This window comes from Lineus longissimus, chromosome 4 (genome assembly GCF_910592395.1).
Source record: "Lineus longissimus chromosome 4, tnLinLong1.2, whole genome shotgun sequence".
Taxonomy (NCBI): Eukaryota; Metazoa; Nemertea; class Pilidiophora; order Heteronemertea; family Lineidae; genus Lineus; species Lineus longissimus.
In genome coordinates this window covers 2,409,700-2,423,044 of record NC_088311.1, presented here as the reverse complement: position 1 = coordinate 2,423,044, position 13,345 = coordinate 2,409,700, and the positions used below count along the sequence as shown (strand labels likewise).

General features: G+C 40.6%; 1 protein-coding gene across 3 annotated transcripts in view; it reads left to right on the top strand.

Annotated features, from left to right (window-relative positions):
* The window catches only part of LOC135485905 (uncharacterized), a 124,065-nt gene extending 112,505 nt beyond the window's left edge, over positions 1 to 11,560 (top strand). For all 3 annotated transcript variants that reach the window (XM_064768278.1, XM_064768277.1, XM_064768280.1), the window contains one exon: positions 145 to 11,560. In XM_064768278.1, coding sequence (XP_064624348.1) covers positions 227 to 5,281 — 5,055 coding nt within the window. In that variant the 5' untranslated portion in view covers positions 145 to 226 and the 3' untranslated portion in view covers positions 5,282 to 11,560. The remainder of the gene's footprint in view (positions 1 to 144) is intronic.
* Positions 11,561 to 13,345: the final 1,785 nt, after the last annotated feature.

The following is a 13,345-nucleotide window of genomic DNA, read 5'->3' as shown; positions in this document are numbered from 1 at the left end:
GGCAATTTGTAATTCCACCTTATCTCAAAGTTTTAACATTTCCAGATTTTTTTCCCACTTTGATTTTGAGTTTGATTGGTTCTTGTAAATTTTTGCATTCAAGCAGCAAAAAACTTATACCTTGTTCAACTTTTGTCTTTACAGATTGTAGTAAAGAATCTCTGCTGATTGTACGTTCCACTGCAGTTGACCGTCACTGAATCTCAGTGTCGAGGTCAAAGAGATTATGCCAAGACCCGGTGATATCATAAATGAACACATGTCCTACGATGCAGGATTCGAACTGATGAATAACTTGGACAGTATGGGAGAAATGAAACCAGGAGATGATACGACAGCAGACATGATTGGACAAATGGACGATAAACTGAATCCGAGTGACGCTATGTTACCGACAGATTCGAACGATAATACGTTTGTTAGACCGCCGTTTATCAACCTAATGCAATCAATCGATGCGAAGGTTGATAGTGAAATGCGCGAGGATGGTTTGGAATCAGCATTTGAACGTAATAGTAAATCTAGTCGGCGCAAACAGTCTAAACCACTGCGCGTGCAACATGTTGATCTTCCAAATATTGAGTCTGATCAGATGGGAGTCACTCAACCTGAGCAGATGATGGAAACTACGGATGGGGTCACTCCAAAGGACGATCAGCCAAATAGTACAGGCAACAGCACTTGTAACACTCCAGAATTCATGGACACCGAGCATACAATTTCTTGTGATTTTTGCCCGGGAACTTTTAACTCGCTTCACGCTTTGAAGGATCATTTAATCAACACGCATGCACATCCCATGAATGCTGTTGAGTCACCATCAGTGTACCCCACGGAATATCATCGACTAGCTAGCGAACTTTATCCTGTTAATGGCGATAGTGGGAAAAGTCAGAACTTTGAAAATGGTATTGTGCCGTCAGAAAGTGAAAAGCAGGAGAATAGTGATGTGATGAGAGAGGAGCGTCAGTCGCCCTCTGATGGCAGTATTCCATGTGACATGCCTGACAGTAATATTCAGGGTGATGGAGAGGTGGTCAAGTCTCAAGGTACGCGTATCTTCCATCCAGACGCTTACTGCGAACTTTGTGATAGGGAATTCTGCAATAAGTACTTCCTTAAGACTCATAAAGCAAATAAACATGGAATCTACGACAATACGACCAGTCAGGCACCACCACCACCTCTTGGTCCAGTACCACCCATGCCAAGTCACATGTTTCCAATGTTCTTACCTCAACCACCTCCACATCTACCACCACAGCCGCCGCCGCAATCACAACCGGAAAATCTGGCTGCCATGTCACATGTCACATCAGCTACCACATCACTTCCCACTCCCATTGTCACGTCACTTCCCTCATCTTTGCCGCCAATGCCAATGATGATGCCGTCATTACCACTGCCGGAGCCCAGTAAAAAATCGCCACCTGTCCCAGAGCTGACCAAACCCAAGACATCGGAGACCCCCACCTCCACTGCTTCTGGCGTTAATGGATCGGACATGGAAGACTACTGTGAAATCTGCCAGAAACATTTCTGTAACAAGTACTACCTCAGAAAACACAAGTTGGATGTTCATGGTATTCAGACCGATCCACCAGCAAACAAGCGAAGTCGCTCCAGCCATCATGATAGTCTGCCCTTTGGTGGAATGGGTGGTCTCGCGCCTCCGATGTTTTTACCTCAGAATATACCAAATTCCATGACAAATATCATGTTGATCAATCCGTTTGGCCCATTAATGGCACTGCCACAAAGTCCATCGCTATTTCATGCACAACTTCCACAGCTACCTCAGTCGTCAACTCCACTCAAGTCTTCACTGCAGTCCACTCCAGGATTAGATGACAGGGACAAGGACCGAGAACAACGTGACAGGGAACGTGAAAGAGATCGAAAACAGCGGGAAAGAGATCGGGAACATCATGAGAGGGATAGAGAACACCGCGATAGGGACAGAGAGCACCGTGAGAGAGACCGCGAACACCATGAGAGAGATCGGGAATTGAGAGAACGGGATCATGATAGGGATCGGGAACATGAGAGAGAACAGGATCATGATAGAGAGAGGGAACGAGACCGAGATGGAGAACGTGTGAGAGAATTTGAACTTGAAAGATCATATGAACGAGAGAGGGAGAGGGATCGTGAGGGGGATTTAGAACATGAGAGAAATCGAGACAGTGCTGCTGGTAGTCCTAACTCTTCAATTGGGCAACTGTCTCAAGAAGCTCTTCGCAGTATGGGGGTACTGAATGCTGATGCCTACTGTGAACTTTGTCGGAAAGAGTTTTGTAACAAGTATTTTCTCAAAATACACAGGGCCAACAAACATGGCTTGTTTTTAGACGATTCCCCAATGAAACGGTCCCCCACAGGATCAGTTTCGAACCAGTCTACCTCTTCACCGTTTGATGCTTTGGGCCCAATTGGTGACAAAGATGGTGAAAGGCCAATTAAGAGAGAAACCAGTACAACACCTACTAACTCTTCCAGTAGGATAGGCACCCCTGGTACCCCTAGTGATGCCAATATGCCACTTAACTTCAGTACGTATGGTGAACAACGTCATGATGACAGAAGTCGCCAGCAGATGGAACAACAAATCCGCCAACATGTCGATCAGCAACTTCGTCAGCAGCAGGCAGAGCAAGCCATGAGGTTTCAGGCAGATCAACATATGAGACTACAAGTTGACCAGCAGCGACGTGAGCAGGCTGGGAGGGACCGTGAGATGAGGCAACAAGTTGACCAACACATGAGGAACCAGGAGCAGATGAGGCAACATGACAGGGACAGGGAGGCAAGGCATCAGGCTGAACAACAGATGTCGCGACCTTTTGATCCAACAGCAAGGCCACCAGTCGATCCAGAAGCCATTTGCGAAATTTGTAGCAAAGAATTCATCAACAAGTACACATTGCAGATCCATAGACTTAACGCTCATGGGATTTCATCGAGAGATTCAGAAACTGCCAGCACACCTACATCTGATGTTGATAAGCCTGCGTCCTTGCTACCTCAACCTATGCCAGCCGACCATCCCTCGCCCTTACCACCTGTTTCATCGAGTGGAAGTGACATCCCCACTATGCCTACCATGTTCAGCAGTATGATTGCTGCCAAGCTGGCAGACCGGGTCATGTGCGATATCTGCAACAAGGAAGTGTGCAATAAATATTTCCTCAAAACGCATAAGATGAAAATGCATGGAATTCCACCTCCTCCTGGCAGCTCCACCCCTAAACCTCAGGATCGCGATAAAGCAAAAACCCCATCGATCCCTGATGGTAAAATGTCCCCCGTTTCACCAGTTGCCCGTCTCATGAAGGCTGAGAGCTTCAATGGAAGTAACGGATGTCTATCTAAAGCAGAAACTCTGAAAAATAGTGATAAACCTCTGCGTCATGATGAACTCTTGAAAATGGGTATCGACCCTGAAGCGTATTGTGAGCTGTGTAAGAAAGAGTTTTGTAGTAAATATTTTCTGCGCACTCACAAACTCAACATGCACGGTATTCGGTCGGATAAGCCAGAGCCACCGCTAATGAAGAAAGAGGACTATCTGTTCAAGGATTACAGCAAAGAGAGGGAGAGGCTCTTCTTTCCATTTCTTGGCAATGACTTCCCTTATGGAGGCTATGGTCATCCACCTCAGTCGTTGCCTCTACCGCCCCCAGTATCAATGAACTCTGTCGCAATGCCAATGGAGGAGAACAGTCAGGACAGTGCTGGGTCGATCAAGAGCAGTAATGCGGACACTTCTACTACACCTTATGATCCAATTCAGTCTTCTCCATTGAATCTCAAATCAGACAAGTCAAAAACGCGAGAACCTGCAAATATGATCCGTGTGAAATGTGAGATTTGTAATAAGGAACTCTGCAACAAATATTTCTTGCGCACTCACAAACTGAACAAACACGGTATTCTCGATGAGTCTCTTGGCCTGAACATGAACTCTTCTTTTAAACTTACCGATCTCCAGAAAAGTATGTTAATGGCCGAGAACCCGTTGTATTTTAATGGTAAGTCCAGTTATATGGACCGCGTGAAACAGGAGCCGATGGATGGGATTTTGGATGCTCAATTGAAGCTCAATGCTTACGAGAGTCAGCGAACAATGGACAATAATAATGGCAATGGCGGTAGTGTGGATTCTAGTCAGTATCGCAATCAGTCACCTGTGAACGACAATCAGTCCGATAGCTCCGATGGAAGTCGCTACTTCAGGTATTACACAGAGGTGTGTCATATATGTCAGCGCCGCTTCAAGAGTCTGAAATGGCTCAAAACTCATTTGGTTGTTGAACACAACATAAAGGAGGAGTACATCCATGACATGTTGCGTGAAAACTCTCGTATCAAGGACAGTATCATTCAAACGTGTAGTCTCTGCGGCATGCTCTTTCCTGATAAAGTCGGTCTTCAGATTCACATGCTTCAAGAACACAATGCAGAGGTAACTCTTCCGGAAAAGAATGACATTTCACCTCAGAACAAACCAAAGGAATTTAATCTAACGAACAATGAACTTGCATCTAATGTTAACAGTATCAGTCAAAACCTGAAACGAAAGTACTCTAAAACCGTAAAGCAAAAGCTGCATAGCTGTTCGCACTGTGACTATAAGACCAGGTGGCTCAGTAATATCTACACACATGAGGAACGCAAGCACAATATCCGTAAACCCAGGAAACATCAGTTTTCCTGCAACAAGTGTCAAAGAGTATTCCGTTATGAACATTCTCTCTACCGGCATAACATTGAGTGCCACAAGCTCGGAAGTTCTGGCATCCTCAGCAACCATTTAACGAATGGAAAATCATCTTCCAGATTCCGTTGCGGTCGTTGCAAGACACGTTTTGCAACACGGGAGTTGTGTAAGCTACATATCCGGCAGGTTCACCTCAGAAATACTGACCTCACTGAGAAGAAGTTCCGTTGCTCCAATTGTGAGTATAAGACTAACTTTGCCACTAACTATCGGAATCACATTAAGCAGAAACACGCCCAGAAGATGCTCTTGGAGCCCCTGCAGAATGGCCCTTGTAACGGCGAGATGGCAACAGAAAGTGACGATGGCAAGAAGACACCAGTTGCCTATGCCACTCCATGTGACCTGACCAGCCAATCGTCATTCATCATGCAGCCATTTAAGCTGATGGACGACACCAAGGCGGGCCAGTTCGTGACGGCGGTCGTCTACCTTCCTGTCTACCAGAAGATTAGTGAACCAGTCACCGTGAGCTTTCAACTGAGCCCAACCGAACAGTAGAGCAGCATTTTGTTATGAGAGGTAAAGTTTTCACACAAGTCCATTTCATCTAAGCTAGCCAGAATCGCCATATATTTTATAGAAGGAACTGTACATCAAGTATGGCTGATCTTGGCCAGCTTTAGCAAGAAGTGGGCTCCTAGAGTCCAGATTGACTGTACATGTTACACAGTAATAGTCTCGTTCCTTGTTGAGATGAATTATAAAGTGCTTTCACTTCAGCTAGGACAGAGATGTCTGTGTCAATCTCTATGTTGTTACACATCAATTTTGGTCTTCTGGGGTGAAATATAAAATGTATTTGTTTTGTGGCTGCAGACTACTGCATAGACTCAGGGTGATATTGTACACTTTATAAGCAACAATGATATTTATATGATGCCCAATTTTATGAAAAGTTCAGACGATAATTATTTATTGATAATTTAATATGAATTATGCGGGAGTGAATCGTTCCAAAAGATTATGAAAATTGCTGATGCGAAGGTGTCAGCGTTAGTTTGGTAAAACGTACTGTCCTTGTCAGGCTATATCTACACATGTATAAAGGGTGTTGCTTTTTCATTGTGTGTGAAAATTTGCGGTCTTGTTAATTTATTAAATATATATTATAATTGTGTGCAATGATTTTAGCTATAGATATATTATCATGATGCCTTCTATCTCCAGAAAACTGCCCACCTTGTACATGTTGTATTTTTATACTGTAGTAAGAAATCTATGTTGAGAGAACGAAACTATTGGCACAATAACTATTAAAGAGAAAAAGGATCTTAATTACATATAAAATGGGAGTTGAGTAAAATAGGAGTAAATAAGTTAAGTCTAATGAGAGTTAAGTAAAATGGGAGAAATTAAGTTAAGTTTTCATATCTGATAAAGTGGAGGCCACAGTACAGTTTAATTCCAATTTTGCCAAGGTACCAGTCGATTATTGCATTTCATTTATTTCTATTCAACAAAAACAGAGAACAGGCAGTTAAAGATATTATTTTGTATCCTGAGTTTTGATGTTTTCTGATGAGCCATTCTGGTCACCTTGGTAAAGTTAGGAAGTGTTGTTTTCATGTGAATTGTTTGCTTGTAAATTTGTAATTAGATGTGTATTGAAGAGAAAGGACTGGAACAAACCCATTTGGATTATTTTGAGGAGGGGATGAAAAGTATTAATATCAAGTATTGTGGCTTCACTTTGTTGGACCTGATTGAATGACAAGGTACTGGAGACATATTGATAAGCAGGCTCTGGCCTGACTGATAAGTTGTCATATAGATATAATGGCATTGTCATAGATCTAAGCGAATTGTGAAAGTCTGATTATAAGTTTGTAAAGATCTATTGATATCTTGCATAGGTCTATTGATAAGTTGGCACTTTCCTCATCAAATTGATGAGTAAAAGATGTTTCCTTCCAATGCCATCATTATCAGATCTCTCAGGTGGGAGAGAGTCATAGCCGGACTTGTGCAGCCACCCTCTACCTAACTTATTCAACTATTTATTTCAATACACCATGGCCATAAATGGGGTGGTTTCACAAGTTCAACACTTTAGTTTCTCATGAATATTGTATCTAAATGAATCCGCCATGTTTGTTGTCGAGTCTGTTTAGACTAACACAAATGATGTATAAAAAGTAGGGCACCCTGTGGTGTAATCGGTGTAAATTAGTAAGGAAAACTGTACATTAATTAGTGAGTTGGAAAAATGTTTGTACCCTTTTGTTGCTTAGCACATTTACCACACACGACTTGAAACGTACCGGGGTTAGTGGTACGTCGAAATATAGTTATTACCACTGCCAACTGAGGGCGCTATTGTTATAATAAATGAATCTCATGGCGCATTTCATGACTAGATCTTAACTCGTACTGTTAGTGGATCTCTATGTTGTATGCATTGTCATTTTAACCCTTTCAACTCTCAAGAATGCTTAAAGGGACTATGATTGTTGAGGTCATATGTGAGTGTGAAGGGGTTAACTTACCCTCATAGGACTGGGGTTTCTTGAGAAATCTATCTTCTACCCTCTGTGAATGAGAAAACCAATCACATCGTTAAAATGATTGTCTCAAATAGTCTAAAATGAGGACAATGTGGCCTTTTGGGTTTGGCACATTGCAAACATTTGGTAAATTTTCTGTCATTTTTATGTGGGGATGTAAGCTCCTGTCCTGTGAGGGTTAATGATACGCACATTGGACATGTATTATGTACTACTTGTCATAACCAATATTGTCGTCTATATTGTCAAATCGTGATTGAGAACAAATAAGAAAAATGTGATAAGGAGCAGATGACATTTGGTTGTCATGATCTCAACACTTACCATTGTAAGAAAGCCGCAATACCGTGTACACGAAGCACAGTTTCCTATATAAAGATGTGCAGGGAATTGCGGTATTCTTTTGGTGAAATGAACATTAGCTAGCAGTGGATGAATTGCAATTATAAATAAGCTTTTGGCATCATGAACTGTAGTGTGTATAATGTTAACTTGACATGTCAAATGAAATTCCGATTATTAGTCAAATTTGAATGTCAGGTTTCTAGTACTTCCATGTTTTCGATGTTGATATGCTCTCCAAGATATAGAAATGGACTATGGCTGAATGTGTATTATTGTCTTTGTAAAATGCATGGGTACGAATAATTTTTAGTTTCTGAATCCACTTGAGAAAATGTTGGTAAAAAGAGGAGTTATGCTGGTAGGCTTAAATGTGCACATGATGAATTTTAGAGAAATATTCCTTTTTATTTTTCGTTGTTATTTTCGCACCGTATTCCACAAAGCCCTTGTAGATATCTTATCTTCGTGCAGCCTGCTCCCTGCTTTAATGCACGTAAACATGTACAGTCACCCTAATGCTCCTGAAAAGGCACCAAATCTACAGACAGACTATTGAAGCTATGGGTTGAGGGAATTCCTGTCAATTTCTACAAGGCACCCTCATATGAAATGACTGATTTGGTCAAACTGAGACAGACTAATTTCAACCTAAATTTGCCAGATCACAGTGTACATCTACATGCATTAACTTGTGTAATTGTACATGAACCTAACAAGTTCAGCCTGAAACACACTCAGATCCAAAATAATGAAAACACATGTAATAATTTACTCCATTGATTTTATTGTGGCCGTATCATGACCAAAAGCTATCAACTTTATAGATATTTCTCTAACAAATATTGGTTTTACAGTTTGCCTGTATGATACAAATCAGTCCCTTTGGAGTAGAATATGCGATGAATATGACTCCCTCCAGTGTGAACAAAACGTAATCATACCATTGCCTTGGTAACATGAAAATAACCAGCCCATGATGTTGACATTTGTAAAATGATTTCGATCACTTCTCATTTGGCCGCAAATGGAGTTCAAAAACAAATAAAAGGCCTAGCCACTGTGAGTCAACATTTGACAAACTGCAGTGAAAAGATTGCCCAGTTTGCCACAGAAACCATATTGCTCTTAATGTGTTGAAATACTGGTTAGTGTGTTTTAGCAGTCAAACTGGCTTTACAGTTTCAGTGGTGGTATGGATTAGACTGTGCTGAATACTCCATATTGTGATGTTTATAAAAGCTGGACTATTTAAAATGGGCTCGGCGAGACTGGACCAGGCTGGACTACCATTTCCACACTAGAGGTCATATTCATTAACTTTCCAAAAATGCAACACTTTCAGTATTAAGTTTCGAACATGTAAAGTTAAGGCCCTGAAAAAATGGCACAAAGATAAAATTTGTATTATACAGGCAAATATACAACACTAGTGAACTTCTGTATGGTTATGCACTGTCAGGCTCCAAACTGAAAAGTTGTGAACACTGCCTCTGGTGTATTGTAAATGTTTCAAACTACTTGTACATACTTTGTTCATTGTGATAGACCTTATCACTTGACTTGCTGCTCCAAATTTTGCAACAAATCTTAAACTTCACGATGCTAAAAGCACAGTCTGTATTGACAATCATTTTTCTGCTATAATAAGTCAACAATTCTGATTAGGTTTTATTAGAAATCAATAATAAGGAACATTAAAATTACATGTACTGTTATCCATCATAAAATATTGTCAAAGTAAATCCTGACAACTAGAGGTAGTTGAAAAGTGCTGAAAAATGTGCTGTGAGATTTGCATCAAGTCCTTAGTGCAATAACAAAATAAGAAACATAAGTATCTTCCCTTAAATGTCAACAGTATATTAAACCTATTGATTTTTACTACATATTTCATCAAAAAGCGCTGCAGTGTTTTTGAGAAACACATGTATGAACCATACTGCTGTTCATGTCCCTTTTAAAAATTTTACAACAAAAGGGAATTAACTCAAGAATGAACTTCAAAGACCTTAACTTAATCATTGTTGGTAAAATAATGCCGTTTTGATATTTTTGTACCAGTGATGCTCATAACCCCCTCTAATGACCAGTTTTCATTGTGAGACAAATTTAAGATGTAGAATATGTGCACTTGTCATAATATTTACGATTTGCGATACGATCAAAATGAGACAAATTTCCATGGTCATTCAATGGTCAAAAAAGCACCATGAGGGTTGGGTGGGAAGAGAGGCAGGTAGCACATTGGCATTGATACAAACTCTAGTTTGCTCTTTTTGAATTTTTACGGTCAACATTTATAATTGTTTAAAAGTGAAGGTTTCAACACATGACATTATTATCTGTCTTCAGAAGACTTAAGCTGTGATCTGGAAAAGACTGACGCCCTTCACATTATCAAATTAGGTCCAAACCTTTTGTGTATGGACAGCATACACAATCTGTCTCTGGTGCACCATACAACTTTATTTGTCTCATTATCTCCAACTGTAGCAAGGATTTGACAAATTTTCCTGTTTTCCTAATGTGGTGCATGATAGAGTAAACTAGTCAACGATAGGTGCATTATGAAGTCTTTCCATGATTTTGCAATTCCAAAACCAAACTGGTTAATCAGTCATCATTAATGTATGTTTCCTGTAAAATGTTGACCATCATGAAACATAAACATACCACATGTCTTTTTAAATCTCAAACCAAGATTGTTGCACTGTCAGTGCATGGATTTCAGCCAAACTGAGTTAACACAGACTGCAGTTGATATACGGTGCATTCAAACCTTAGATCATTTCAAAGCGTGTATAATGCTTAAGATAACTTGCCATTTCCCTTGTTATTATGTATTTCTTTTCCATGCAGTGGTGTTATATGATTTGATAGCACATTTTTATGACTGTATATTAAATACCTAGTAGTTCATTTTTGCCTTTTTGTAAAAATGTGTGTAGTCTGATGTTGGAAGTGCCCTGATGTTGGTGGGACCCAGCTTGTTGAGTACCAGAGGCAGTGTTAGTATTAAAGAAGCCAACCCTAGCTTACTGTTATATAGAGTGTGACGTCATGAAGTTGACACTGTCTCACCAAATCAAGCCAACTAATGGCTTTTCTTTTAAGCCATTATAACGAGATTCGATGTTGAAGTTGTTTGTCTGCAACGTAATCCAAAATGATACAGCAGGATTCTTCATGATTGGTTGATTTACAAGACATTGTTAAAAGACCTTGTGAGTACGAAATTCGAAAACAGCTAACAATCATTAAAAGCTCACCTCTAGAGATTCAATGAGTTATCACAAATGAGGGGTTTGTGTTCATTCTTAAGAAATTATCAGAACATGTGCTCTATAAACTACTTAAAGAGTAAATGATTTCGGAAATTTCTTAATTTTTTCCTTCAAAACATAAAGAATCTTACTCTTTGTAGCACTACTTCAAGTTCTCATTGGTGCAGATATTATTTGGTTAAAGATCTATCATATTGGCAAGAATTGATGACATTGAAGGCTTGTATCTCCCCAAACAGGTTCAGAACATGTGTATTCCTTTGTTATTTTGACATTGGCTAACATTTTATTGAGATTAATATGTCGATCTCGGCCAACCAGTGGTGAAATCATGTAAAGTGTGATCCAAGTCAACCAGAGCTAGAACATAATGCTATATAATGTAAACCATATTGTACATGTTTACTTACGGTTCTAGTTTTGGTGGAACTGAAGTGGTTGGAGGGTCTTGATTTTTGTGGGACACATTAAGTTTGTAGCATGTCATCCACCTGAGTGCAGAATGTGCAACCAAATGTACATGTTTCTAGCTCTAGTTTTGTTGGAATACACTAGCACCGATTCAGTTCAACCTCAGTCTGCAAAATTGTGTCATATTTTATCTTCTGTTGAGTGCAATAAGATATTTTCAAACATATAAAGAATATCATTGTTGTTGTCAGTGTTTTCTTCTAAGACAGCCTCTTAATGGCGTCTTCTGAGCTATCAGTAAGGACATGGACTGATATGAGACTTGCCACTCGATTTGTCAGGTGGCATTGTCTTCAGACCTTAATGAAAGTGACGAGTCCCAAAGGATTAGAATGGTCTTTTGAGAAGAAAGAATCGGCAGGCTATTGGTCAAGAGTCCTGTCAGAGGTAATTTCTCTTTCCATGCCTCACTGTGTAAGTTGTAATCAAATCATGATGCCAGGGACACTCGATGAGGAGAAACCTGGCTGGAATCATTTCGACCCTCACTCCCTTATCAGCATTCCCTTTCCCCTGGTTTGCACATTGCACGAGTTCGATATTCGGAAATTGAAAGGATTCCATCTACCATTCCATAAAAATGAACAGGAATTTGCAGTGAATTTGACTTGTAGAACCTTCCCTAGCCCTTTCTGCTGGACTGACTGGTATTGGCCAATATCCTAGCTCACAACAGATTCATTTCAGCTCAGCCACCTGATATCAACCACACAAATTTGGCTTCAATTTTTTTAACCGAGCTAAACACCAGCACCATTTTAATGGTCCTGGCTGATATAAACAGCATTAAAGGTGATTGGCAAACTCTGAACAGTCGTTTGTTGATTTTTCCCAAGCCTCCATCAATCATGGCACCAAGCCTTACACAAACTCGCAAAGCTGCGATTTTGTCAATTTGGTTTTGATTTGTGGACACATTTTGTAAGATTTGTAAATTTACCCCGTTATTTAATTTGCGTTCAATTTATGATTTCATAGAAACGCTGGCCTTCTCTTAGTCACAGTCAATAGCAACGGTGTAATGACTCGCCAGTATTGCTCGCCAGTATGGACATACGCGAAATTGAAAACACACATTTCACTCTGAAATTAACTGGTGTTTAGTGGGGGCAGATCAATCTTTCGAATCGACGGCACTGCTTGACTTCTAAATTTTAATATCCCTGGGTGTGATCAATGATCGATCATTTAAGTATGTCCTGGAAACAATGGGTTGCTCTGTTGGGTCCCATTTTAGTTCCATTTTAGCAACGGACTGCCAGGGAGTTTGCACAATACTAATGCAGCAGTCCCTAATGTTCAGTCATTGTACCACATTTGTTGACTGGTTTTAATACTGGTGGACAAATTAGACCTGGCTGCTAGCTGTTTTAAGACCACAGTACGTCATTTGCAATAATGGAACAACAGTTTAAACATCATTTCACAGGAAGGATCCATATCGTTAAAATGGATGGATTGTGAAAAGTACACGTGAAGATTTTCCATCATTTCTGCCAACGGATCACTGTTATCAGGTTGAATGCTGCGGAAATGGCCGATGACTGCTGAGTTGCTTTGTAGCAGATGACAGGCTTCACTGGCCAAGGTTGTGACTTCAGCTGATGACTGAACAGACTCAGCATGGTTGTGACTTGATATTAGGACTGGCTCAACTCTTCTGAGCTGTGACCTAAGCTGAGGACTGGCTTAACTCTCTGCATTGTAACCCAAGCTGAGGACTGGCTTAACTCTCTGCATTGTGACCCAAGCTGAGGACTGGCTTAACTCTCTGCATTGTGACCCACGCTGAAGACTGGCTTAACTCCAAGCTGAGGACTGGCTTAACCCTCTGCATTGTGACCAAGCAGAGGACTGGCTTAACTCTCTGCATTGTGACCAAGTTGAGGACTGGCTTAACGATTCTGGGTTGTGACCCTTGAAGACTGGCTCAACTCTCTGCGCTGTGACTTAAGCTG